At 34.2% G+C, this 27,323-nt stretch overlaps 1 protein-coding gene across 12 annotated transcripts in view; it reads right to left on the bottom strand.

Moving 5' to 3' along the window:
- Positions 1-5,744: 5,744 nt before the first annotated feature.
- Positions 5,745-27,323, bottom strand: part of LOC127063033 (phospholipid phosphatase 1-like) — a 22,184-nt gene continuing 605 nt past the window's right edge. The window contains exons 1-8 of one of the 12 annotated variants that reach the window (XM_050992217.1): positions 27,292-27,323; positions 18,372-18,487; positions 15,658-15,826; positions 13,691-13,837; positions 12,613-12,767; positions 12,172-12,395; positions 11,563-11,683; positions 5,745-11,446 (exon numbers count right to left, since the gene is read on the bottom strand). The exon at positions 27,292-27,323 is cut by the window's right edge and continues 605 nt beyond it. In XM_050992217.1, coding sequence (XP_050848174.1) covers positions 11,069-11,446; positions 11,563-11,683; positions 12,172-12,395; positions 12,613-12,767; positions 13,691-13,837; positions 15,658-15,826; positions 18,372-18,467 — 1,290 coding nt within the window. In that variant the 5' untranslated portion in view covers positions 18,468-18,487; positions 27,292-27,323 and the 3' untranslated portion in view covers positions 5,745-11,068. Of the gene's footprint in view, positions 11,447-11,562; positions 11,684-12,171; positions 12,396-12,612; positions 12,768-13,690; positions 13,838-15,657; positions 15,827-18,075; positions 18,341-18,371; positions 18,488-18,569; positions 18,749-19,306; positions 19,885-21,007; positions 22,583-24,231; positions 24,959-24,997; positions 25,170-27,291 lie in introns of those variants that run through there. The other 11 variants (XM_050992218.1, XM_050992227.1, XM_050992216.1 and 8 more) reach the window with 11 other exon arrangements.

Genomic DNA, 27,323 nt, shown 5'->3' with positions numbered 1-27,323 from the left:
AGCATATAGTATATAATCTAGAGAAATCTATATAGAAATATAATATATACATATATATAAATGTATTTACATATGTATTTATATGGATATATACATAAATATATTTACATATATATATATATATTTATATATTACGTAAGTATTATATTTATATAGAACGCGTTTCTACGCACATGACTTATATAATTCGCTCTACGATTAGTTATACATATATATTATTTATATATATTATACACATATATATATGTACATAAATATACATATGTATAACTACAGGTATATATGTATATATGTACATACATATTACATAGTATATATATATATCTATATATATATACATTTTCTCTCTTCGTCTATCTCTCAGCTGCCCTTCCTATTTCACTCCCATTCTCTCTCTCTCTCTCTCTCTCTCTCTCTCTCTCTCCCTCTCTTTCTCTCTCATCTATACTTCTCTTACTCCCAGCTCCCTCATTTCGCGTCTTTCTCGCACAATCTCTCTGTCTTTGTCTCTCTCTCTCCCTCTCTCTCTCTCCCTCTCTCTCTCCCTCTCTCTCTCACACTCACTCGCAGCGAGCGTCGTTCTCGTCTAGCCAACGCGATACCGAACAACTATTGTCCGGAGCTCCATGAAAAAAGAACTCGCTACGAGGTGACAATCACTTCTCGAAGGTGGAAATGGTCTCACGTCGTTTTTCGGAGAGGTTAAAACTCAAGACGAAGTAACGTCTAACGTGGAAACGTTCGAAATAATCGAACGACGTACGTCCGAACTTCGCGACGACGGACAAAACATTTTCAAACGTTACTCTTGTTCTCGTCGTCGTCGTCGTCGTCGTCGTCGCGCCGTGTCGTATAGCTCGTATTCTCTCTCTCTCTTTCTCTCTCTCTCTCGCTCCTATCTCGCTGGCCGGTTGCCCGCACTCTCGTCGTCTCTTTCTCACTGCCACGAAAATGCGCGCGCGCGCTCCCTCTCTTTCTCACTCCCTCTTTCTCTCTCTCTCACTCGCTCGCTCATTCGCTCGCTCGGTCCTTCTCCCACCATCGAGCTGCTCGTAGCTCACACTCTGTATGTGTCCTCCTTCCCCTTCCCATCGTTTTCCTCCCGGCCGTACTCCCTCGCTACTTCCATCTCTCTCTTTCTACCTATACTCGCTATCTCCCTTCTCCCTCTATCCTCCCTCTTCCTCTCTCTACGTACGCTCGCGCTATCTCCGTCTCTCTGTTTCTATCTTTCTCTCTCTCTCTCTCTCTCTTTCTCTTTCTCTCTTTCACTCCCTCGCTCACTCCCGCTACTACTCCGCTCGCTTTATTCGTCGTGAAACTTTTTATGTTGTATATATTAAAGGGAAGGTATCAAGCTCCTTTTCGTTAAAGCGGATATCGTCAAATTAAGGGAGTCTCTTTTCTCTCGCTCTCTCTCTCTCTTCCTTCTTCTTCTCTTCTTCTTTATCCATCTTATTTCTCTTTTCTCTCCTTCTCCTCATTCCTCTTCTACTTTTCTTCTACTTTTCTTCTCTTCTTTTCTTTATTCTTCTACTACTTCTTCTTCTTCTTCTTCTTCTTTCTCGTTCTTCTTCTTCTCCTCCACCTTCTTCTTCGCGTTCACCACCCCAGTTTACACCGTTCTTCTTCTTCTCTCTCTAGTCGCGCTCCGCCGGTTTGAACGCGCCCTAAACAACCTACCACCGGAGCCTTTTATTACCGTCCGGTTAGGGCCGGTAAGGGCCGCCGGCAGGTGGAAGAGCCACCGAACGACGGGATCCTCTTCTCTCTCTCTCTCTTTTTCTTTTTCTCTCTCTCTCTCTACCATTCTCCGTTTCTCGCACTCGTAACGCTACTTCTCGTCGTTTTCTCATCTCTCTCTCTCTCTCTCTTTCTTTCTCTCGTTCTCTTTTTCTTTCTCTTATCGTTGGAAAACGGAGACTCGTCAAAAATATGCAAGCTCTCTCTCTCTCTCTCTCTCTCTCTCTCTCTCTCTCTCTCTCTCTCTCTCTCTATCTATCTATCTCTCTCCCTCTTTCTCTTTCTCTTTTTCTCTTTTTCTCTTTTTCTCTCCCGACATTACACAAGTTGCACCGTTAGTCGTCCGTTTTGTCTTCCAGCTAAAGTTTTCGGCTCTTTCCGTCCTTTGCCGTCGTCCCTCGGCTACCATCGAGCAAAGAACGAACGGATAAGGATGCGGGACGGCCGCGTTCGCGTTTTTACTCGCCGTCGTTCATTCTTATATACGTATCCACGTATATATGTGAGGACGAAAGGCGTAAGATTGATACATACATACATACGTACATACATTATATATATATATATATATACGTTCATATATATATATATATATATATATATATATATATATGTATGGTAAGGAGAAAGAGAGAGAGAGGTGATTAGAAGAATTCCTAGAGTGAAGTATACGTTATATGTACATATGTAAATCGCTTTTTTTATGCTCCTGCTACTTGTTTTTCTATCAATTATCATCGCGTCATTCGATTTTGCAATTCTTTTTTTCTTCATCTTCATTCTATCTCTCTCTCTCTCTCTCTCTCTCTCTCTCTGTTTTATATCAAAGAATAATATAAATATCATGATCTATTTAACTGATGATGATTCCAGAAGAATCGTCGTCGGTCACCTTGAAATCACGTTCTAATACAAGTATTATATATACATACATACATACATACATACAATATACATGCATACATATATCTATCTCTCCGTGGATTTTCGTCCAAAGTCGTGTTTACCGTATATAATGCAAATGACTCATGAACGGACGTCGTCGTCGCTGTCGCCGCCGCCGTCGTCGTCGTCGTCGTCGTCGTCGTCGTCGTCATCGTCGTCGTCGCCGTTCGGTCGGTCCAATGCCGGACTTTGTCGAATATGTTGTGTTCTCTGTGTGTGTGTATAAAACACATACATTTATATACGTATAGCGAAGTACCTTAGAGTATCCTTATGTGTATGTATGCGTAGATACGCTCGGATATCTATCGTATATATATATATATATATATATATATATATAGACACACACACGTATATACCACATAAATTCTCGCGAATGATACGGCGAAAGAGAACGCTTGAAAAAGGAAATATTCTTCGGCTACGTAGGAGAGTGCACGTAGGAGTTTCTCTTGAAAACGAAAGATAAAGAGAGAAAAAGAGAGAAAGAGAGATAGGTAGATGGGTAGATAGATAGAGATAGATGGATAGACTATGGCGGCGGCTTTTTCGAAAGCGAAGACAATAGAGAGAGCGCGCATAATGACAGCGGATACGGTAGCGAGAGTCTGACGAGGAGGAGTCCTAGCGAACGATGTAAAGAGAGAGAGAGAGAGAGAGAGGGATAGTGGAGAAAAAAAGGAAGAAAAAAGAGAATAACAAAAAAAGAAATGAAGGATAAGGGAGAACGCGTGCGCGAGCGTGCATTATGCTTGCGAAGTGAGCGAAATATATTCTTATGCATAACTGCATATTCTTTCTTTCCGTTAAACGTATTCTAGATACATATATACATACATATACATATATAGATACATATATATGTAATATATATATATATAGCCATCGTTCTTTCTCTCTCTTTCTGTCTATCTGTCCGTCTGTCTCTTTCTCTCTTTCTCTCTCTCTTGCTCTCTCGCTCTCTTTCGTTATCGATTAACGGAATTCGCTTCTGCCGTTCGTCGCGACTCATCGTCGGAAAATGTTAAAAGGATCGACGTGGGCAGACGTCGATGAATTCTTCTTTTCTCTCGATTTTTTATTTTTACTTTTACTTCCCTCTTTCTTTCTCTTTCTCTCTCTCTCACTCTCATTCTCGCCCTTTTTGTCTCTCTTTCTTTTCTATTTTTTTCTCTCTCTATCTCTATCTTTATCTCTATTTCTATCTGTCTATTCCTATCTCCGTCTCTATCTCTTTCTCCCTCTTTCGTTATTTATTCCAATACAAGCAAGCAGACACTCCGAACATGGGTCTGTCTGTTCTCTCTCTCTCTCTCTCTCTCTCTCTCTCTCTCTGTCGATCTATCTCTCTCTCTGTCTCTCTCCCTCTCTCGTGCGGCGATGATTTTCGAAGGTGTATTTCGAGAATGGTTCCCCGAAACGCAGGCGTACCTGCGCGGATCATTATGCGAGCCTGATTTTCATTCTTATTCGACGATATAGTAACATGGCCGCCGAAATATTGCTATACGCTCACAAGAGTTAACCTCCAAATTCGATAAAACGAATATTCGCGTGTGAAACGGTAAAACGCACGAAAGAGAGGAAGAGAGAGAGAGAGAGAGAGAGAGAGAGAGAGAGAGAGAGAGAGAGAGAGATCCGTTAAAAGATCTATGGACTCTTTGCGTTCTCGTTCGAATTTTTACAGGTACAGAGGATGAAGAGAGAGAGAGAGAGAGAGAGAGAGAGAGAGAGAGAGAGAGAGAGAGAGAGAGAGAGAGAGCAGAGAGTTTATTTCGCATGAGCGAAAGCCTGGTATGGATAGAAAAGTGAAAAAGAGTAATACATATATGAGGTATTAAAAAAAGAGAACTGACGGAGTGACAATGCAACATATGTATGTAATGAAGAACGTATTATTATAAAATGAAGTAAAAGAAAAAAAAGAAAGAGAGAGAGGGAGAGAGAGAGAGAGAGAGAGGAAAGGAAAAAAGGAAAAAGAAGAAAGAGAGAGGACAAAACGAAAACAAAAACGAAAATGAAAATGAAAATGAAAATGAAAATTGTGATCGACGTCGGAAAATTCAAAGGAAGTTTCGCAAATCAATTCTCACTGCTGTTATTATTCCTTTTTCCGTGCATACGTTCGATAAAGAACGAAGGAAAAAAAGAAAGAAAGAAAAACAAATAAACAAAATAAGAATAAAGAAAGAAGAAAAAAAGTGATAGCTAAATGATATAAAGATTAACCAAAAACTAGGAACGACCATCAGGTTTTGAGGAAATTGAAATTTTCGAGAATCGACCGACCGATCGACCAATCGATCGATCGATCGATCGATCGATCGATCGATTCATGCGTCCATCGAAAGCCGTAGTAGAAGTTGGCTTGGGCGCGTTCAAGCGAGGTGGGGAAAGGAATAGTAATGTGGTAGAGTAGTAGTGTAGTAGACGTCGTAGTAGGCTTTTGCCCGATTCCTATTAGAGAATTTTAAGCGGCGCAATGGTCGATCGATGTGACGTCATTAATATTTTCAATCCGTTACGGAAACATGAGTTATTAGTAATATCAGACGGAACGCGGGCACGATTCTTTTCGATGTAAACTATGTACGTATGCGCGATCGATTGGTGGAAAACGAATGCGATTTTTAGATTAACAGAGGCCGCGTAATTCCGCGTTAGCTGGAGGTAATAAAGGGTGGGGTGGAGGCAACTAGGAGGGAAAAGAGATGGAGAGAGAGAGAGAGAGAGAGAGAGAGAGAGGGTGGGTGGGTAACGGCGACGGGGGAAAAGGGAGCTGATGAGGGTAGAAGGGAGGGGCACGGGGAAGTAGATTCGAATCGAAAATTCAAAGGATATACGCGCGGGGTACGGCTATACGTGCGATGCACCGCGCTCGCCGCACGCCGCACGCCGCACGCCGCACGCTGCGCGCCGCACGCCGCGCGCCGCGTACCGCGCTTTTCTCCGTGCTTTAACACGGTGAAAGAAGAAAAAAAAAAAACAAGGAAAAAAAAGGAAAAAAAAAGACCTCCGCGGAGAAGGAAAATAAAAAAAAACACACACACACAAAAAAGGGAAAAGAAAACGCAGGATTTTATTAAAAAGTCTTATTCCCAGTCGAAATAAGTGATCGATTTTGCATGTAATGTAACCCTATATATTATCTTCCGACGGTGTATGAGGGTGCCTTGAGATTTTCAATTGAATGCGTCACAGGACGTCCTTCTGGGCTTGGTGCACGTTCTCCCTTGCCTCTGCCCCACGACGTAACAACTATTGACTGGTCGTCCGAGAAAGATATTTTCAATCAATTATCTAACGTCACGAATCGATCGAAATTTTTTGTTGATCGTCGGTGAACGACCTGGCCGAGTTTATTCAGAGAAAAATTTTTATTTCTATTTGCCAGAATCCCCATGGAAATATATATTTTCCCGTTGAACCGCGGACAAGAGTTTCGCCGATACCTCGGACAAACATCGCCGTTGGAAGATGTTTTGTCCATACTGGCGTAGTCTCTCTTGTGATACGAGCCGCCATCTTGCGGGACTTTCGGCAAGATCTCGATGGCATAGCGTGCGCGTCATCGTCCCGATGATGTCTGCACGATGATCTCGTCCGGTTCGACTCGATTGGGACTTGAAAATTTCTTTTTTATGTAGCAGGGCGGGGCATCACTTTCGCCGCGGCCGAATACGTATGGTATATTAGGATTAAAGTGGATCTCGCGTTGTGCCCCGTTCCCACAATAAAGGGAATGTCGCGATATTAAAGCCCGTAAAAGCTACGGAACCCGTAGCTCGCTTTCTCTCTCTCTCTTTGTGTGTCTCTATCTCTGTCTTTTTCTTTGCTACTCCTTCTCTTGTCTTCTTCAAGAGATTCGTCGCTGCGTTCGTCCAACCCAGACGGAACCAAACACCAAAATCCTTTCGTCTTATATTATCTACCCTTTCTCTCTCTCTCTCTCTCTCTTTCTTTCTTTTTCCTTCCACTGGTCCTCCAACGATCTCTTGTTCCTCTCCGAACAAGTCCATCCGGTATCACCATCGGCCTGACTCCATCAGGTAGAACTCTACTTCGTCGACCCGTTCGATTACTATTCGACGCCATGAAAAAACTTACGACGACGTTCTTAAATGATTCTCTTTCTTTTCCCTTCGAATAAGAAAGAAAAAGATAGAGAGAGAGAGGGAGAGAGAGAGAACGAGTGAGAAATAGAGATAGAGATAGATAGATAGATAGAGAGACGGAGAGAGAGAGAGAGAGAGAGAGAGAGAGAGAGAGACAGAGAAAGCTCGAAATCGATCGATCGTGTCCTGCCTCTCTTTACACCGACTCCAATGGGAATGGTTCCAACGAACGGACGAATCCGTTAAAAACGAAATCAAACGATCGTTCGTTCCTTAAATCCGTCTATGTTTCTAACGATATTCTTCTATTCGACTACGAATGTCTTGATTCTAGTCGACTGTATGTTCGTTCAAGTCAGGCCCTTGTAAAAGATCGTCTCTTATTTCTACGAACTAGAGAAAAAGAATATAAAAGAGAAAAAAGGGGGTTTCTTCGAGAGAAAACGTCCGATGCAACCCTGACAACAAGAATGACGAGGCCGACGACGACGACGACGACGACGACGACGACGACTGTGACAAACACGTGGACAGATTTATGGTTAGGTAGTTCTTTTTCTCTGTCTCCGATTCTCTCTCTCTCTCTCCTTTTTTCTTTTCTTTTTTTCTGTTTTTCTTTTTCTCTCCTCTTTTTTCTTTTTCATGCACCACGCGAGATCGGGTCGTGCGCGCTTTGAAAACGTTTAACGAAGAGTGGCAAGTGTCAGTCAAAGGGTGAGAGGGAGGAAGGGATGGATGGAGGGAGGTAGGGAGGTAGGGAGGGCGGGGGTGTATATACGGAATCGACGATTGGCTTACATGCCACCTGTAGCACCGCGGGAATGTGGTCGGACTCTCTGGGCCGCCACCTCCACCTCCACCTCCACCTCCACCTCTACGGCACCACCAGCAGTAGCACCACCAGCAGCAGTAGCAGAAGCACCACCACCACCACCACCACCACCACCACCACCACCATCAACAGCAGCGGTGGTGGCGGCGGTGGCAGCAGTTCCACGCGATATCGCTTAGAGAGCTCCGGTAGAAGGGATTCATCAATAAAGTTTACTATTTTTCCGATATCGTTTTTCCAATTCTATAAATCGTCGTAGCGGAGAGTTCGTACATACGCGAGGCGCACACCGGCGAAAGAGCCCCGTTATGAATGGCCCACGTCGGTTGACGTTAATCTGCCACTTCATCTCTCTCATCCAGGCTCCGCGCGTTGTATTGCGCCAATCTCCCTTCTTCCTCCCTCTTCGCTTCGCCTTCCTCCTCTTCATCCTCATCCTCATCCTCATCCTCTACCTCCATCATCTCCTCCTCCTCCCACGCAACCGACTAACCGCCCTCCTCCCACCCCTTGGCAAGCCATCCTCCTAACCAATTGTTTTGTCGGGAGGGTGCCGCGCGGCAAGGGAGGAAACTGGAGGTAGAGAAAAAAAGAGGAAGAGTCACGCGAGAGACTCGTACAGAGAGAAAGAGACAGACGTACACACGCGCACACACACACACAAACCAAGAGAAAAAAATGCCTTCGACACACGAGCATCGCGTAACGCGCGTTCTACGCGCCGCGACCACCGAATTAAATCGTCGTCGTGACGCTCGTTTTGGATATCCGCTTGACCTCGAAAAAAAAGCTCTACGCCGCCGACCTTTATGACATCCTTGATCGCATCGATCCGGATAAATCGCTTTCGCTCACCTTTTTCTTTCTCTATTTTTTTTTTCCTTCTCTTCTCTTCTTTTTTCCTTTTCCCTGTTTTTTTTCTTCTTTTTCTTTTTTCGGCTCGTTTCGTCGTTTTCTTCCTTTTTTCTCCCCTTCTTTCTCTTTCCCTCTCTCTCCTTTTTCGTTTTTTTTTCGTTTTTCTGTTTTTTTTTTTTTTGATTTCTTTCCTCTCTTTTTGTTTCTCTCTCTCTCTTTTTTTTTATTATTATTATTATTCTCTCGCCCGCGCTCGCTTTTTCCCGCGCGCGCGCACGCGGGATCGTTTAAACGTCATTTTTATTTCCCTCCACTCCTCCATCTTGCTTTTTTTGCTCGTTACTTTTTATTTATTTCTTTATTCTTCAACGCTGCCCGCGATAATATCTGATTTATTCCCCTTTTCTTTTCGGATATTAATCTTTAGCAATAATGGGCTCTTATAAATATAAATATATACGTATGTATACGAATATATATATATATATATATTGTATATAACAAATATATATATATTACTTTTCCAACTTTTTTCTCTTCTCTTTATTCGTTCGAAAAAAAAATGTCACATTAACGGTAATTGACAAATATCTATATAGAGCTATAGATTATTTACAAGTCCTCTTTATTTGCATTCGCTCGCGTTAATTAGGTAAAAATAATTATTAACGCTTGGAATAATACAAATAATATATTTATATACCTACATGGAGATTTTACTTTCTTCCGGAATAATTGCCGTGTTACATGCATATACATTGTCGTAAGTGATTTAAGGCAACGATTTTTATATTAAAAATTGACTCTGTTTTTGTTTTGCGCTAAAGTCGATTTGTGCGGTATCAGTCTAACGCTTCTGGACTTTTTTTTGTCTAATATTTTTTTTTACTTATCGTTATGCGTTCTCTTGGTTGTTTTTTAAGCTTTATAATATATAGGTGGAAGCACCAATCGAAAAAGTTAATTATTGGGACGGCGCTGTTACGTTTTTTTTTTTTTTTATTATTATATCTGTGTTTCGTAATATTTAATACTATCACTTTTATTCACAATCTTATTGGTCCTACATATAATATTTCAGCTTTAATACGATTACATGCACTATGAAGTTTTGGATATACATATATATTTTGAGAACATTTCGTCCCAGACCTTTCTATTTAAATGTCGATGACATAAAGTTGATAGAAGAAAAATTAGATTTTCTGGTGTTGTTTGTTTTATTTATTTATTTATTTTTTTTTAATACTCTCATGCAAAATCTGCTTTAGGAATAATGTATACATACACAAATAAATGTTAAATAAACGTGTAAAAACTTAAGCATAATTGGAATGTTACTTTAAATGATTATTTTTCTTTTCCTTTTTTTTATTCCTCTTCAAGTACACGCGTTTCAATCTAATTGATTTCTTTGATTAAATTAAAGATAAATTAAATTACAGTAAATAACATTAACGAGAAGATACTATCTTTATTTAGTTGATTTTCGTTTAGTTAATACTTAAAGGAACATATTCAAGCAACCAACAACAACAACAATAACAAAATATGTATCTATTGTATCATCTAATATTTTATATTATACATATCGCAATTTTACATAGGTAAAACCAACAATGATAATTTATATTCGAATGATTTTAATAAAGTATCGTACGCAAAATCATAAATCTTACGAATGTATTCTGTCTTTACGTTCTGTCTTTTCACGATGTTAATATTCCAAAAAATATTCGTATCTATAACTATATCCATATATACTTACATAGTGGAATACTTTAGGATAAAAAAATAATATACACAATTTCGCGATTTATCAGTTAACGACAGAATATATATATATATATATATATATATATATATATATATATCCCTACAAAATCTACATGGAAAAATATTCTTTATCGATGTGTATTAAAAGATGATATATTACATATGACGGAGGCGCATGAACGGTTTTCAAATGTATTATATATCTTATCGGTGAACTATAAAAACGCGAAAATTCATCATCCTTACAGGAAGGGACGGCACACGATAGATTAGTTATTTCTAAAAGGACAAAAAAAATATGACTCCACATGGATACCCATTAACGATCAATCGATATTTACTTTCGTCGATCGATATCGTTGTTCTCTCTATATAAAAAAAAATAAAATAAAATAAAATAAAATAAAAGAAAAGAAAAAAGAAAAGAAAAAAATATTTGTTAATCGCGGTGCTATTAATAACACGTGCCCGTTTTACGATTATGAATGAAATACTATATGTTATGGATGAAGCTAAAATTATAGCCGTATATATGTAGATATATGATTTACGACTAAGAAGGTACTATGTATTTGCATTGCGTTTCGATAACGATATCTTATTATGGGGATGTTGTTGGACTATCAAATACATCCCCTTCCTTCCATTGTGAATAATTATTAATGATTGATTCAGTGAATTACTAAAAATATTTTATTCGATTAAAAAAAAAAAAAAGTAAGAATGCAACGTTCTATTTTTTCTCCTAGTCTCTATCGAGCACAGTTTGTCACATTTTCATTCTCTTCGTTCATTATTGTCATTCTTTCCAAGATACCGTGATATCACGTAATTCACGGTCTTCGGGAATGTCGACGTTGTGAGCACTATTCACTAATTTTTTTTTACTCTGATAATTTTTCTCATCGAAACAAGCAACTTGCTCGTTACCAATGAAATCACTTTTAACTCGTTTGGACGATGTTTTTCTTTCCAAACGGAATAAGTTAACTCGAAATATCACGACTAAGATGGCAGTGATCGTTCCTATAATTAAACCGGCCAAAACGTCCCACCAATGGTGTCTGTGATCTGCAATTCTACTCAACGAACATATTACTGCCCATATTGATGTCAAGAATTGAAACCATGCCTTCATAAGTAAGGTTTTGTCCGTCATACGTTCTTGCAGATAACTCTGTAAATATATTCAATTATTCAATTGTTAAGAATGTATTTTATTTTATTATATTTTTGTTCTTGTTTAAATATATATGTATATAAAATTTATAATATAATTATTGAAATACTTACACCAATAAAAATCGACGTGAACACAGAAAGAGCCGAGTGAGACGATGGAAAAGATTTACTCGAATCCTCTATGAACCAATTCGAATCGATCGAATTCGTGCAAGTATACGACTCGATATACCTGTGCACATAATTAAAAATTAAGAAAAATATTATTTCATTTGGAATTATATATATAAAATAAGGTCAATCTGTCGAAATGAACAAACAGAATCTACGGTCGATACGAGAACAAAAATTTATTTCGTTTGATCGGTCGATAAATGCAATTGCAAGATAATTTATATTTCATTCATTTTATAATATTTCAACTAAGATAAATAAGATGTATGTATGTATGTATGTATGTACAATATATTCTAATATACAAAACCGAAACGCGTTTTATCAAAATCGAATGAAACGTTGTCGGTAATTGTAGATTTATATTATAATTGTCGATATTCACAGATTTCTACATAACCGATCATGTGATTGCATAAAAAAAGAATGCAATTATTTTTTTAAAATAATTTTTATGAAAAGGTACGTCAAATGTATCAGGTATATATAGTATTATGAAAAAATGATTAATTATATATATATGTATATGTATGTATATATACGTACTCGTTGGTGCAATTTTGAGCTTCTAATGGTTGACATGTATCAAAGAAATGTGGCCTGGGTTCTCCGACGACAACTTTCATAATGTTACAACCAACAACAAGTGCGACAATTCCTATTGTATAATGGCCATACCAAAACCAAACTTGCTTTAATCTTGATTCGTTACACTCCGTTTCCTTATCGTAACAATTTCTAGCATGACACGTGTATTCTGTGACCCACATCTATAAGAAATAGTTAAATAATCAATGACGCAAACATTTACAGTGATAAATGAAACTCTAAGATACGATTAAACTTAAGTTTAAGAGAGGAAGCATATTCGAGAAAGGAAACTTGTTTTTATATATTTCCGATGACGAATCATTGGAAAAAACAAAAAATATATTTCCCCATAACACACACACACACACACACACATATGTACATACACACACTTACCACAACAATCGGCATAAAAGCGGTGACACAAAGTAAAACAAGAACGGAGATGGTATCCCCCATAAATTTGAACGAAAGTTTTGGATCGTTACAAAGAAAGCCGATTTGATTGCGTGGAAATTTTCCAAATTCCAATAATCCCATAAGCACGATCACTGAAAGGAAAAAAGGATATTATATAGATAGAATTCCATGAACATTATCAGTATGAGTGATCCTACCGAAGAATCGAAAATCCATAAACACGTCGGATGTTATTTACGACTTATCCTCGTAGTTTTTTTCAAAAGGTAAAAGTCCACGCAAATAAGAATTTTCTTGGACGAGTGATTAACAAATATTTTCTTTTCATTTTCTTCTACCTTTTTCTTTTTCTTTTTCTTTTTTTTTTCTTTTAATTTTTATTATTATTATTTCTTTTTTAATCGGTGAAATCTATCCGACATAATTTCATTCTCCCCTTAATCGATTAATTCGTAACGATCAACGAAATTATTTCTAAATGGAATACACGTTTAAACATTTATTCAGGTAATGGAAAAGTTTCGACGTAAAATAAGAAGTCATGCAAATACGAGTGAATAATCATTGACATTAAGATTTAACAAAGTATGTTTTTCACTTTGTCGATGAGTTAAAACTAAAAATGACGTTAATAGGAAAAGTAAGATGCGAAGTTCGAATGTATACGATTATTAGGGGTGAGGAGAAGGGAGTAAGAACTAAGAAGTAAAAAGATGACCTTCGATATAAGACACCATTCAAAAACGTTACGGATAATCATTGACATTGATTATTAGCAATATCATGTTTGTTAATAGTCGGCTAATAGATGTTAATAAAATAGATTAAAAAAGTAATAGCACGAATAAATAAGATTATAAAATAACGTTAGAGTGCGTAAGTTCGCCAAATATGGGCGAATGAAAAATTTCAAGGAAAAGCAAAAAAAAAAAAACGACGAACGAAGTAAAAAGAAAAAGAAAAAAGAATTCTAAAAAAAATAAAAAAATAAAAAAAAATAAGAAAAAAAAATAAAAAGACGAACGACGATGGTAATCTTCTTTTAGCAACTTACGGAAGCTGTACTGATTACGTCGTTGGGATGACAATGCAACTATCTTCTCCCAATTACGAACAATTTTGTGTTTCCATTTTTCTTCGTTGTGCGAATCGGATGCATTTTGTAGTGTCATTTTATTCCAAAAGAAAAGTGATGCGTGCGCTACGGTTGACACAAAACGAACGAAGAGAATCGACACAAGAGAGAGAGAGAGAGAGAGAAGACAGATAGATAGGGTAGCAGACGATAGATAGATGAAGAGATATATATATATATATATATATATACGTACGGAGAGAGAGAGAGGGAGGGGGGAGATAGATAGAGAGAGAGAGAAACAAAAAAGACAAAGTGAGAAACAGCACTCATCGCTATCAAGCTATGACCATTCTTAAGAGACTTTTAAAATACGTAAGCGTGTCTAACTTCGCGCATGCGCGTTATTTGAATTGATGCATACTGTACGAGAGAGGGGGGAAAAAGAAAGAGTGGGGGAACAGAGAGAGAGAGAGAGAGAGAGAGAGAGAAAGCCCACGTGACGCATTACTCCGTAGTAAAATCTTGCCGATTCTCTCGTACCAACATTTTCTTTTATTCCCTAAGAGAAGAGCGAGGGGTTAATTTTCTCCCACTCATCCCCCTCATCCCCCTCATCCCCCTAATTCCCCTCATCCCCAAAGAAAGATAGAGTTTGTCAATTCGAATCGTCTTTGATTCATTTTCTTCTCTCTGAATATTTTTTTTTCTTTCTTTTTTTTTTGTCATTTTCTTGTTCAATAAAAACGTCAAATATTACGGTCGATTAAGTGTGATCATATATATAATATTATATATACATACGTATGTATATGTATATATATATATATATATGTGTATGCATATATGCATACATGCGTGCAATGCATACATGCAAATATACGTATATATATGGACAGATAAATATCTAGATAGATGTATGAGCAAGTTGTTCCAAATTTATTTTGCGAGTGTTATTTAACCGGTAGATAAGAAAAGAGAACAAACGCAAGTATTTGCTTATAAACCTTCGCTAACAGCAGCACCTGGTTATATACTGTACCATTGGCTAACACTTAACAAAGTAAAATTGAAAACGGGTCTACTCAGGTAATAAACTATGTGTCTCTTGAGTTTATTCTGAAGTGAATCAGCTTATTGGAGCCTTATGACTCACAATAGACAGTAGGATAGAATAAATTCGAACTTGTGCTAACATTACTTGATTTCAATGATAAATCACATAGATAAATATATTTGATTTATGGAATAATTAATATCAACAATGATGTCCGACTAAATGAATAAAAATATTTTATAGAAACACCATTGACGTTACATAATATCGTCTTATGGAAATTTAAGAAAGAATAAATAATCGAACAAATAATAACTCCTTGATGTATAAATACGATACCTTTTCGTAAAAAAAAAAAGAAAGGAAAAAGAAAAAATAAAAAAAAAAGAAAAATATTAAAAAAAAGACGTGTCACTTTCATTTTATACGGTTCGTTAGTCCAATGATACATTATACGCCTATATATCATTACATACGAGAGAGAAAGAGAAAGATGAGCGTAAATTTAATAGTGCTAGCTTATTGCCCGGAAAATTCTAGACGAAGAACCATCTGGTGTTCAGTATTATATTACAAGGTTCGTAGTCCTCCAAGTTAAATTTTCGTTGCTATTATTGTCATTTTACTATCCTTATAAGCGCGAGAAAGTCTAATTGAAAGTATTCATTTATGTACATGCATACCTACGTGCAATGCATATACGTGTATACACACACATTCACACACGCGCGTATATGTATGCACGTATATATGTATATGTTTATGCACGTACAGAGATATGCATTAAAAAGTAATTCGATTAGTTGCATTTGTAAATGTAATCGTTGTTCGGCAACTGGAACGCAAATATGTAGATTGAAAAAAAAATATATATATATATTATTCTAACCTGTTAATGCTATCAGGATATCGATCAGGAGTACCCAGCGTATCGTGTTCTTACAAACGCTCATGATCTTGGGTATCGTCTGTTTATTCACCGTGTTACCCTCTTTATCACTTGACGTGCTTTGTTCCAACGAAGTCGTACTGCCCCGTGTCAGCTGTTCCGTGGATCTCTACCAAAAATAATTGTATAGAAAAAATTAAATTAAATAAGTATTTATTATATATATATAGATATATAAACAGTTATCTATTTTGAATATTTATGTCATTTTTTATTATTTATTATTATCTCTCTCTCTCTCTCTCTCTCTCTCTCTCTCTCTCTCTCTCTCTCTCTCTCTCTCTCTCTTCTTTCTTTCTATCTCTCTTTTTCTTACTTCTTTGTTTCTATAACTTTTATGGGAAAACAAAAAATAATAACAACAGAAATAAAATCAATACAGAACGGCTACAAAAACTTTTTAAGTGACTATAAAAGTCAATTAATCTTACACGAGATTTCGTTGACTAGACTTACGGTTTAATTACGGCTTATAGTTTTACAGAATACTCTTACAATTTAACTATCTGAAAAAAAAAAAAATTCACACAAAACTTTTCATTCGTCCTGCATTTTTCGTGAGAATTTTCTTTCTGTTCGATCGATGATGAACACGCGAATCTCGTTACAGAGCTAGCGGTTTTTTACTTATCATTAATATTATTAAGATTATCTCGGTTAAGTTTTCGTGTTTTTTATAAGATAAATGTATATATGTGTGTGTAAAAAAAGAAAAAGAAAAAATTTATAAATGTAGTACGTAGAACATCGACACGCGAGAGAAACGTACGATCGTTGCAACTCGAAGCTGCATTAAGGTTGGATCAGCTTTCTACCGCAAACCGCGAAGGTAATGCGATCAGTCAATTTGTCGGGAGAATTATAAATTTTTTTTTGTTTTTCTTTTTTTTTCTGATCCAGAATGAGAGGCAGAGAAGCATTTTTTTTTTGATAAGATATTACTCAAAGTATTGCATACCAATATGGTAACTTTCGAATTTATGGGACACGACTTGAATGAAGTTTCTTCATCGTAATACAATTTTTGATTAATTTTTGAATAGAAAATAAATTATGTACGTATAAATATATATATATACATATAAAATATCTATATATATATAATATATAAATATATATATATATATAAAAAGAGAAAAAATATATTACGTACGTATATAAATAAATGAATGAATTAAAATTAAAAAATTGCAAAGATTATTCAAAACCTGATTTTCTACAGTTACGTACGTAAACGATACCTCCTTATAAATAACATACACGCATATATTTAAATATAAATATTTAAAATTATTCAAGTGAAATAAAAGATATTAATTATACTTCTGAAGTAAGACGAGCGGAATTTTTTTTCTTTTTTTTTTTTTTTTTTAAGGAAGATATTTAATTAAATATTCCATTTTTTAATTTAGATCACAAGAACGTACAATATCATATAAAGTTTATACATGTATATGTAAACATGAATAAAAAAAAAATTAATTCAAAGTAATTCACTCATAATTACGCAATGAGAAGTTTAAAGTTCGAAGATATAGATATTTACGTATCATTCTTGAGCCCGGAAACGTTATCGTGATTTATTGTGTAAGAAAATAACAATAACATCAACCATAAAAAAAAACAAAAACAAAACAATAATAAATTAATTTTAGAATTAATATTACAAGATTCCACATGCAAGAGGTATATATGTTATAAAATTTATATAAACTAATTCGTCGATAAGTATAACACATTGGAATGCCGAATGCAAAATTTGAATGAATTTTTGCATAATGTTTTATTCCAAGAATGTGTTGCTGATTCAGTAAAACAATAATAATAATAATAATAATAATAATAATAATAATAATAATAATAATAATAATAGCAATAACAATAATAAGTTGCTTTTAAAATGTATATCACAGGATTGTATATACAAAAAGTATATCGTATAAAATTTATATATATATATATATATATATATATATAAAATAAGAAGTAATTCGTCGATAAGTGTAACACATCGGAATGCCGAATGCAAAATTGAATTTTTGCATAATTTTGTATTCCAAGAATGTGTTGCTGATTCAGTAAAACAACAATAATAATAATAACAATAGGAATAACAATAATAAATCGCTTAAAAAATTTATATCACAAGATTGCATATACAAAAAGTATATCGTATAAAATCTATAAATATATAAAAATAAGAACTAATTCGTCGATAATTAACACATCGTAACGAAAGAATGTAAAAATTCGAAGAAATGTTCGCGTTAATTTCTGATTTCTTTAAACACGTTGCTGATTCAGTAAGGCAATAATAACAATAACAATAATAATAATAATAAGATGGTGTCTGCTTACGGGTGAAAGAGCAAGCCCTAATTACCGGGTGAAACGTTCGCCGAGCTCGAGATTGTACTGAATGAATCGTACGTTGAAGTATGGTGGGCTCGCAGTTAGCGGCTAATACGCTCTCGTAGGTTCATTGAAGAAGTTAGGAGAAAACTCAGAGAGAAAAAGAGAGAGAGAGAGAGAGAGAGAGAGAGAGAGAGAGAGAAAATGTTAAAGAGAGGGAGAAATACAGAGAGAGAAAGAGAGAGAGAGAAAGAGAGAGGCCGCAGACACGATCGTAAATACGATCTTCTCGCGTTAACCACCATTATCATCGCCATCATCGTCATCGTCATCGTTATCATCGTCATCATCGTCGTCGTCGTCGTTGTCGTCGTCATCGTCGTCATCATCATCGTCATCACGATCCTCGTAATCGCGACTACAATAAAAGGACTGCTTTTAAAACGATTCGACGCGTACCAAGTATTACGATTTTTCTCGATAATACTGAAAAATTTTACTTTTAAAGGTATACATGTTGACGATCATGTTGACGTGTCCATATCGTCAATGAAATTTGTATGACTCGACGTCGACTTTGTTTTTCTTTTCTTTTCTTTTCTACTTCTTTTTCTTTTTTTTTATTTCATTTTATTTTATCCTTTTTTAATCATCATGTTCTATCGATCGTAATAACGATAATTATATTCATCATTATAATTATTAGTCATCTATTTGATACGTGATACTATTATTAATAATAATTATAATACTAGTTTGTTGTATTGATATATATATATAAAAAAGTTATACATAATTTTTTATGTATATATACTATTACAATCGATGATCGATTAGTACATAGATTATACTAATATATTATAATGTATATACTAATATATTATAATGCATACTAATATATTAACTGTACTATTAATATATACGATGTGTATATATTTATATACAATTTAATATAGTTGATATAATCAATCGCTTATCGATTGTAATAATGATGTTTTTCATTTAAATAAAGATAAAATTATGATAAGTGTAACAATTCATAATTATGCATGCGTTGAGTCAATGTAATACAACGTACAGCGTTGGTGCAAAGTTGATAAGTATCGAAAAAAAAATCAATAAATAAAAATATACAAAAATAAAAAAAATAAATAAGAAATAAAAAAGAAAAAAGGAGATAGAAAAAGAAAGAAGAACACGTATTTACTCATATGTACACACACACACACACACGTACCTACATACGCGTCGTAAGAATTCAAAAATGGCGCAGCCCCTAGAATTGGGGGCCAACGAAGCGTGAACCATCCTGGAGTTGACGCATCGTCGAAAACAAAGTGAGAGACAGACTACTAGCATAAGCGTTTCGAGAGCAATTATGCGCAGTTCCTCAAAGGCGCCGACATAAAGGGCTCTACTTTCTCGCCATTCTTTGCATCCTGATGAACACTACAAAAACTTTACTCGTTCTTCTTCTTCTTCTTTTTCTTCTCCTTCTCTTCCTTTTTTTTTCTTTCTTTTATTCTTTTTCTCATTTTTTTTTGTTTTCGTATTTTCGTTTCGTTTTGTTCCCTTTCGTTTTGTCTTATATTTTAATCTTCGTCTAATGCAGTGCCATGCAAACTCACCCCCTTAACTCTTTGGGGCATAGTAGAATAAAAAGTGTCCCATCTTTTTAGTACTTACGTGTAATATGCACAGTGGGATATTTTTCGTCCCACTTTGAAATATTAAGATGAAAAAAAAAAAAGAAAGAAAGAAAGAAAAGAAAAGAAAAGAAAAGAAAACATAAAAAGAAAGAAAAACATATTCCCCGTGCTCCAAAGAGTCGAGGGAGAACAATCCCCTTTTTTATTTTATTTCTTTTTTTGTATTTCTTTTTTATTTTTATTTATTTATTTATTTTTTTTCAAAAATAAAAATCCCTTCTTATCGCCTTATTACTATCTTTCGTAGTCGAACAATTAAATCATTCAATTAAAATTTACTTTCGATCGTAAAAAAAGAAGAAAAAGAAAAGAAAAGAAAAGGAGAAACGAGAAATATTCTGTTTTCCATCACTCTTTCTTAATTTATGTTCCTCCTAATCTTTTTTTGTCCCTATTCTCTTTTTTCCTTCGACAAGCACGATAATTACTTTCGTGTCGTGTCGTGTCGTGTCGTGTCGTGTCATGTTCAAAACTCCCTATACCCTTTTCCTCCACGTCCCTTTTTCTTTTTCTTCTTTTTTCTTGTTTTTCTCGTCACGAAATTTCTCTCGATATTATTTTTATGACGGTTCAGAGGAGCATCGCGCAAGTACTTTGCAACGTCGACGAATGTGTTCTCCTCCCTTGACAATCGTTTCAGTGTAATCGTGATAATAAAAAAAAAAAAAAAGAGAAAGAAAAAAAATAAAAAACGAGAGGGAGGAAGAGAGAGAAAGAAAGAAACAAACAAAAAGAGAGAGAGAGAAAGAGAGGAACAAAAGACGACAGGCGGATGCTGCCGTTTCACGTGTCTCGAGCTCTCAGTGACAGGCTAAAAGCTTACGCTTGCTATATTATATGCCATCGTTGACAAAAAGTCTTATATTAGAACGATTGTCGTTCCTTCTTTTTTTTTCTCTTTGCCTTTTTCTTCTTTCTTTCTTTTCTTTTCTTTTTTTTTTTAAATTTTTCAATGGCAAACAAAAATCGCCTTGTTATTGAATTTTTAAATATAATACTTTTTAAACGCGAGGCATCGATATTCTAATGCGCAATTTTTAATGAAAGACTATGTTTCCTCTATGAAAAAAAAAATATATATATATGAAACAAATTATATAAAATAATTAAAATAAATCGATCTCTCTTTCTCTCTCTTTTTTTTTTCAAATAATCGTAATATTAAAATTAGATGAAATATTAAATTCGTTTGTGTGTGGGTATTTGATTGGTGGTACGAGATCACTCACCCAAGATTTCCTTTCCTATCGATCGTCTTTTTGAATTAATATACAAAAATTATGATATAAAAATTAAATACGACAAATCACTAATAAACATAAAAGATCTTGTAGTATTTTATTTTAATTAGAGAAAATAATTGATGATATCTGTGATAATAAAACAACAACAACAATAACAACAATAACAATAACAACAACAACAATAATAATAATAATAATGATAATGATTAAAGTGCACCACGATGTATTCGCGTTCACGTTCGAAGAGCAACTGCAACTTTTAATAGTGGTTTCGAACCACCAACTAGGCAAGCCATGCAAATCGAAACCGAATCAAGCCGAGTCTCGAGAGATACCCGATGTCGATACGTTCGTGTTGTTTTTTTATTATTTTTGAAGCAAAGCAATTAAAAAAAGAAACGACCACGAATTTTTCTTCTTTCTCTCTCTCTCTCTTTTTTATTATTATTATTATATATCGTGATGGTTTCTCTATATTTTTATTTATTCATTTATTTATTATATTCAATTTAGAAAACAACAGAGTCTACGTGCAACGTGTGTAATGTCACTGTATATTTTATCTTTTAAAATAACAATATCTTTCTGATCGATCAGAGATTTTTCTTTTTATTTATTTCTTTTTTTTGCTTTATATCTATCGCTTATCTTCTTCTTTTTCTTTTTTTTAATTTAGAAAACGATAGAATCAACAAGTTACTTTATACGTGCGCTTTCTTTTAAGAATAATAAGAGAAAAATATTCGATCGAATTTTTTCTTTATCATATATTTTGTAATACTTGATTCAGAAAAGGATAAAATGAACAAGTCGTTTTACACGTACGCGTGTTTTTTATTGTTAGAAATAAACAAAAATATATATTTGATCGATCGTAGTTGTCAAGTTATGCGTATAAAATTTATTTTTAGGTTTTATTGTAAAAACAGAGAAATTTGATAAGTCGTTTATTCTTTTTCCGTCACTTTCACTTCTGTCTTTTCTTTTTAGCTTTCGTTTAATTTAAGAGAGGGTAGTAAGCGAGTAAATAGGTAAGAATGCAACGTGTATCGTGGCACGAACGTAATGCGTGTTCGGAACGTATGCGTATGACAGTAGTTAAGGGTTAATAACGTTTGTCTATGAAACGCGATAACATCCGCATTTTCAGAGGGGACGTTGAGAAACAGAGTCGAAGAGAGATAGAGACAGACAGATAGATACATAGATAGATAGAGAGAGAGAGAGAGAGAGAGAGAATGCGCTTGCGCGCACGCGAACGACCGAGAGCACTTTTAGCTTAACTCGGCTGTCATTATGAAATAATTAAAAGGGAAAAGCTTATAATCTAACCTATGCTTAAAAAGGGGGTTCGTACGTCAATGAGGAACTTCGTTCCACTGCTCTCATTTAAAACTCTCGTCTTGTTTCGATCGTGTTAACGTTTACTACCTTGACGATAATCGGGGAATCGAGAGAGACTAGAATTTTTTCATCAATAAAACAAATAAAACCTAACGCACAAAAATAATCATCGATTATTTCCTTATTTATCACGACAACCATCGATTATCCAAATGAAATCATTAATTACATTTATTCGCGAAAACGAACTACTTCGTTATGTGTATATATATATATATATATATATATATATATATATATATATATTCGTAATATATTTTCTTCTCTTTTCTATTTTTTCTTTTTTATAACTTAACTTAATGAATTAAAAAAATGAAAATTGATTGATTAATTAATTAAAGAAAAAAAAAGAAAGAACAAAGAAATATACCTCCAGAGATATGTTCATAATATATTTCTCTTTTTTCCGTTATCTATCAGATATTTATATAATAAGAGAGATATTTCTTGTGTAATTTTCTCTTTTTCACGATAAAAATGTTTAAAAACTTGTAATCTATCGATTAACTTATCAAATGCGTGCTTCGCAATAAAAACTGACGGAAAGTTGCTTTTTCTTGTATTTCTAATCGATTGAAACAAAGAAGAGTAATAAAAATAAAAATAAAAATAAAAAGAGATAGAGAGAAAAAGAGAGAGAGAGAGAGAGAGAGAGAGAGAGACAGAAAAAGAATTTTATAATTTCTGTTCGCATAAAAATTATATTACGTAAATCTTAAAATATCCAAAAAAAGACATTTATATTGACTTGTTAAATAAATATATATACTCTCTGCAAGATAAAAAAGATAAACGATATACGAATACGTTTGGATAAGTCCAGAGAATAATTTTGAACGAATTAAATGGAATATTGGAGAGTTTCTCTCCCTCTGTATATACATGCGTGTATACGAATGAGTGGGTATATATGCTGGGCCTGATACTCGGTTACATGGGGGTCCTCGAAACACGTTCAAAAGATCCAGGAATAGCCAACTGGCTGGCCCTGCATCGAGGACATCTTACTTTCTGTTTAATAAATCTCCAAGACTTCTTAGAAGACACGTACGAACGAAAAACGAAATAAGGAAAATATCAATAATAATTAATTGATGATATATATATTTCTTTTTTTATTCTTTCGGAACACATTGCTTTTTCGATATTATAAAAATTAAAAAAAAAAAAAACGAAAGAAAAATTAAAAAATTCAATATAAATAATATATATTACGTTATCCTAAAACTTTCATTTTGTTTTTAAACATTGTCAGATAAAGTGAAAGCTACTTTTGGGATAATCTAATATAAACATATATATTTTTTGAAATGAGATATTTTAGAAATACATCGACGTATCTAAGATAACGTGCTTATCAAAAAATATATGTATTAGTATCTGAGATACGATAAGAATATAGATTTTACGAAAGAAATATGTATCTACATTAAATCATAACATTCAAAATAAGATGGATTGATAATTCGATCGTCTTTAAAAGGTCAAAGAAAATGTGTATTATATGAGTGATTAAAGATAAATTATTTTCTTAAGAAAAAAGAAGACGGAGAGAAAAAACAAAAAGAAAAGAAAAATTCATCTCATTCCTATAACAAGTTATTAATTTCTACTCTTGAGAATTTAATTTATCTTAAGTTAGATACGTCATACGCATAGAAGATTTAAATGCATTCATTTTAACGATATAACGATAATCTTTACATGAATGAAAAAAAAAACAACGATGGTAAAAGACTACGTAAATAAATACATATGCGTACATATATATATATATATATATATAAATTGTATATAAAAAATACCTGATACAGAAGAGATATACGTTGATTTGATTAAAAATAATAAAATTCGTCCAGAAAAGTAACACAAGGGAGACAACAGTACACAGAGATATATCGTAAATCCATTAACGACAATGGGCTTCCAATGCAAACTTTAACTATAATTCGTGAAGATATAGAGAGAAAGGGAGAGAGTGAGAAAAAGAAAGAGAGAGGGAGAAAGAAAAAGAGATAAACAAGATCTCTTATTTTTCTTGCACACTTTTTTTCGTTTCACTATCTTTTCACGACGAGGTTGATACGCATGATCAAAACAAAAACAAGAAACATAGACACAAAAGAGAGGAAACGAAAACAACACTGATTTATACGATCTTGGCGATAATAAATGTAAACAGTAAATCGATCGATCGGAATAAAGAAAGTTATTAGATTAAATAGAAAATAGGAGTTTGGTTGAGTTGAAATTAAATTATATTAAATCAAATTAAATTATATTAAATCAAATCAAATCGAGTCGAGTCGAATTAAATTGAATTAAGTAAATAAATAAATAGATAGATAGATAAATGGATAGATAGATAGATAGACAGATAGACAGATAGATAGATGGATGGATGGATGGATGGATGAATAGATAGAAAGATAGATGAATGAAGGAAAATGATGATCGGAGTAGAGTAGTTCGTGGTCAGTCCAACGAAATCGAGCGCTGAACTTCAACTGGCGTATCTCTCATCTTGAATCAACGACTTCCTCGCAAACTCAAATTAAATGGTCTACCCACCCTCTCGTCTTCCCACTCTTAAAACGAGGGATTCCACGCGCCGGCACAGCTCTAGAGCGAGTGAGCGAATGAGCGAGCGAGTTAGCTTAGCTAGATAGCTTACTTGCTAGGCTTACTAGCTAGCTAGCTAGCTAGCTAGCTAGCAAGCTGGCTAGTGCGCGTGTTCAAATGAAACTACTGGGGTAAACGAAGCCGTCGTCTCTCTCGTTGCAGCTGGTTAATCCTACGCACAAACTACTATTCCTTTCGTCCTTTTCTCTCTCTCTCTCTCTCTCTCTCTCTCTCTCTCTCTCTTTCTCTCTTTTCCATCCACCCTCTTTATAAGGAAAAAATAACACAGCGATCCTTGACTTCGAATTTCTTCATCTTTTCTTCTTTTTCTTCTCTTCTTTCTTTCCTCTTACCTCTTATCTTAAACTTGGAACAAATTTTTTTATTCGCTTTGAAAATTCGAAGAAAGCTTTCAAAAAAACTCGGGAAAAGATTCTCGATTACGTTAATATATTCTCGTTATTTTCTTTTGATAATTTTCGATTACTAAGGTAAGTTAAAAAACCGGTAGGACTAGGTGAAAACTTCAATAAAAATAAAGTTTCACGTCGCAAACTCGATAACCTTGGCAAGAATCGTGTATCTCTCTCTCTCTCTCTCTCTCTCTCTCTCTCTCTCTCTCTCTCTCTCTCTCTCTCTCTCTCTCTCTCTCTCTCTCTCTCTCTCTATCTATCTCTTTATATTCGAACGAGACTTTTGCACGATCAATAACGATCCAACATTACTAATCTTCTTTTCAGAATCGATACTTAGATTCCTATTATAGTTAGTTTACACGAAAGCGTAATACGTTTCAGCGATAAAAGCTAACGCCTCTTTTGTATTACTCATTCCTCTCATTCCTATCGTATGAGAAAGGACATGCGCAACGTATTAAAAAATTCTTATTTTATTGTATAAATATTATCGTACAATCAAATATGTATAACGTTAACACGATTATACGATTGAAATAATAATTTATGTTAATTTCTGTCACGTAACTACGCAGAACATATTTTTATTTTTATCCTTTTGTTTTTGTTTCCTTTCGTATTTTTTCTTTTTTCCTCGCGAAGAGAGGAGAAAAATAAACCATCGAGAAAACATTTCTTCCGATACAAATATTTAATTATTAATTATTAATTATCAATTATCTAATCTCGAATTATTATTATTATCATCTGTACGTCTTTCGGAATGTTGTACGTATATGAAAAATGCAATTATATCGAAATACATAAAATATGTTCGATAACTCAACTGTAACTATTTTTATTTTATTCTCATGCTTGCTATATGGCTTCTTTTATTTCTTCTTGTTCGTTTATTTTTTTTTTTAATATATGATATAAACATATATACATACATACATACATACATATATATATGTATATGTTGCGTATAATACAAATAATTATATATTTCATATTATCAGAATTAACCTTACCAAAACAATCACTTAAAAAAACTGACGCCATTTTCTACGTGTGACATTCTACGATTGACTCGACGAAAAAATAAATAAATAAATAATTAAATAAATAAAAAATAAAAATTCCCCTTTCTTTATTAACTATTAATCCGATCGAATATAATACAAACTAAAAATATCCATCAACAAAAGTTCTTACGCAAGGAAAAATTAGATCGTAGAAAGAAGAAAAGAATACAAGAAAGAAAACGAAAGAAAAGACGATCGCAATAGATGTTACGCGCGAAAGAGAAGATCGCGTGCAAACGATTTGAAATATTCATGAACTTTGTTGTTTTCTTTGCAAAGAAAATATATTTGGAATTCTGTGTGTTGGTCTCTCGCCAGGTAGGAAAATTATACGATAGGAAACGTGAAATTGCATTTGATGCGGTCATTTCCATTCCGTTCATCTGTCTATCCTTTTCTATGTTTCCCATTTGTTTTTTTCTTCTCTCTCTCTCTCTCTCTCTTTCTTTCTTTGTCTCATTTTCTCTTTTTATATGAAGAACAGACAAAGAGAAAAAAAAAACAATACCACGTATCCACGTTTGAGGGAAAAACCTGTATGATTTTGTTAGCAAGTTATTCACCAAACGAAAGGAGAAACTAATTAAATGATTAATCATCGATCATCAATAAATTTCATAATTCATAAATCATTCTTCAGTAACGCGTTTAAAAGTAAAATATATTCAAGGTGAAAGCGAATATGGGAATAATGTAATAATGTAAAAAAAGAAAAAAAAAATACACACATATATATATATAAAAATAAAGCTATTCTAACCTGCATTTTGTTGTGTATAGAAATGGTCGATG

This window comes from Vespula vulgaris, chromosome 4, assembly GCF_905475345.1.
Source record: "Vespula vulgaris chromosome 4, iyVesVulg1.1, whole genome shotgun sequence".
NCBI classification, from domain to species: domain Eukaryota; kingdom Metazoa; phylum Arthropoda; class Insecta; order Hymenoptera; family Vespidae; genus Vespula; species Vespula vulgaris.
Note: the sequence above shows the minus strand (reverse complement) of the source record. Positions and strands in the feature narration are given on the sequence as shown.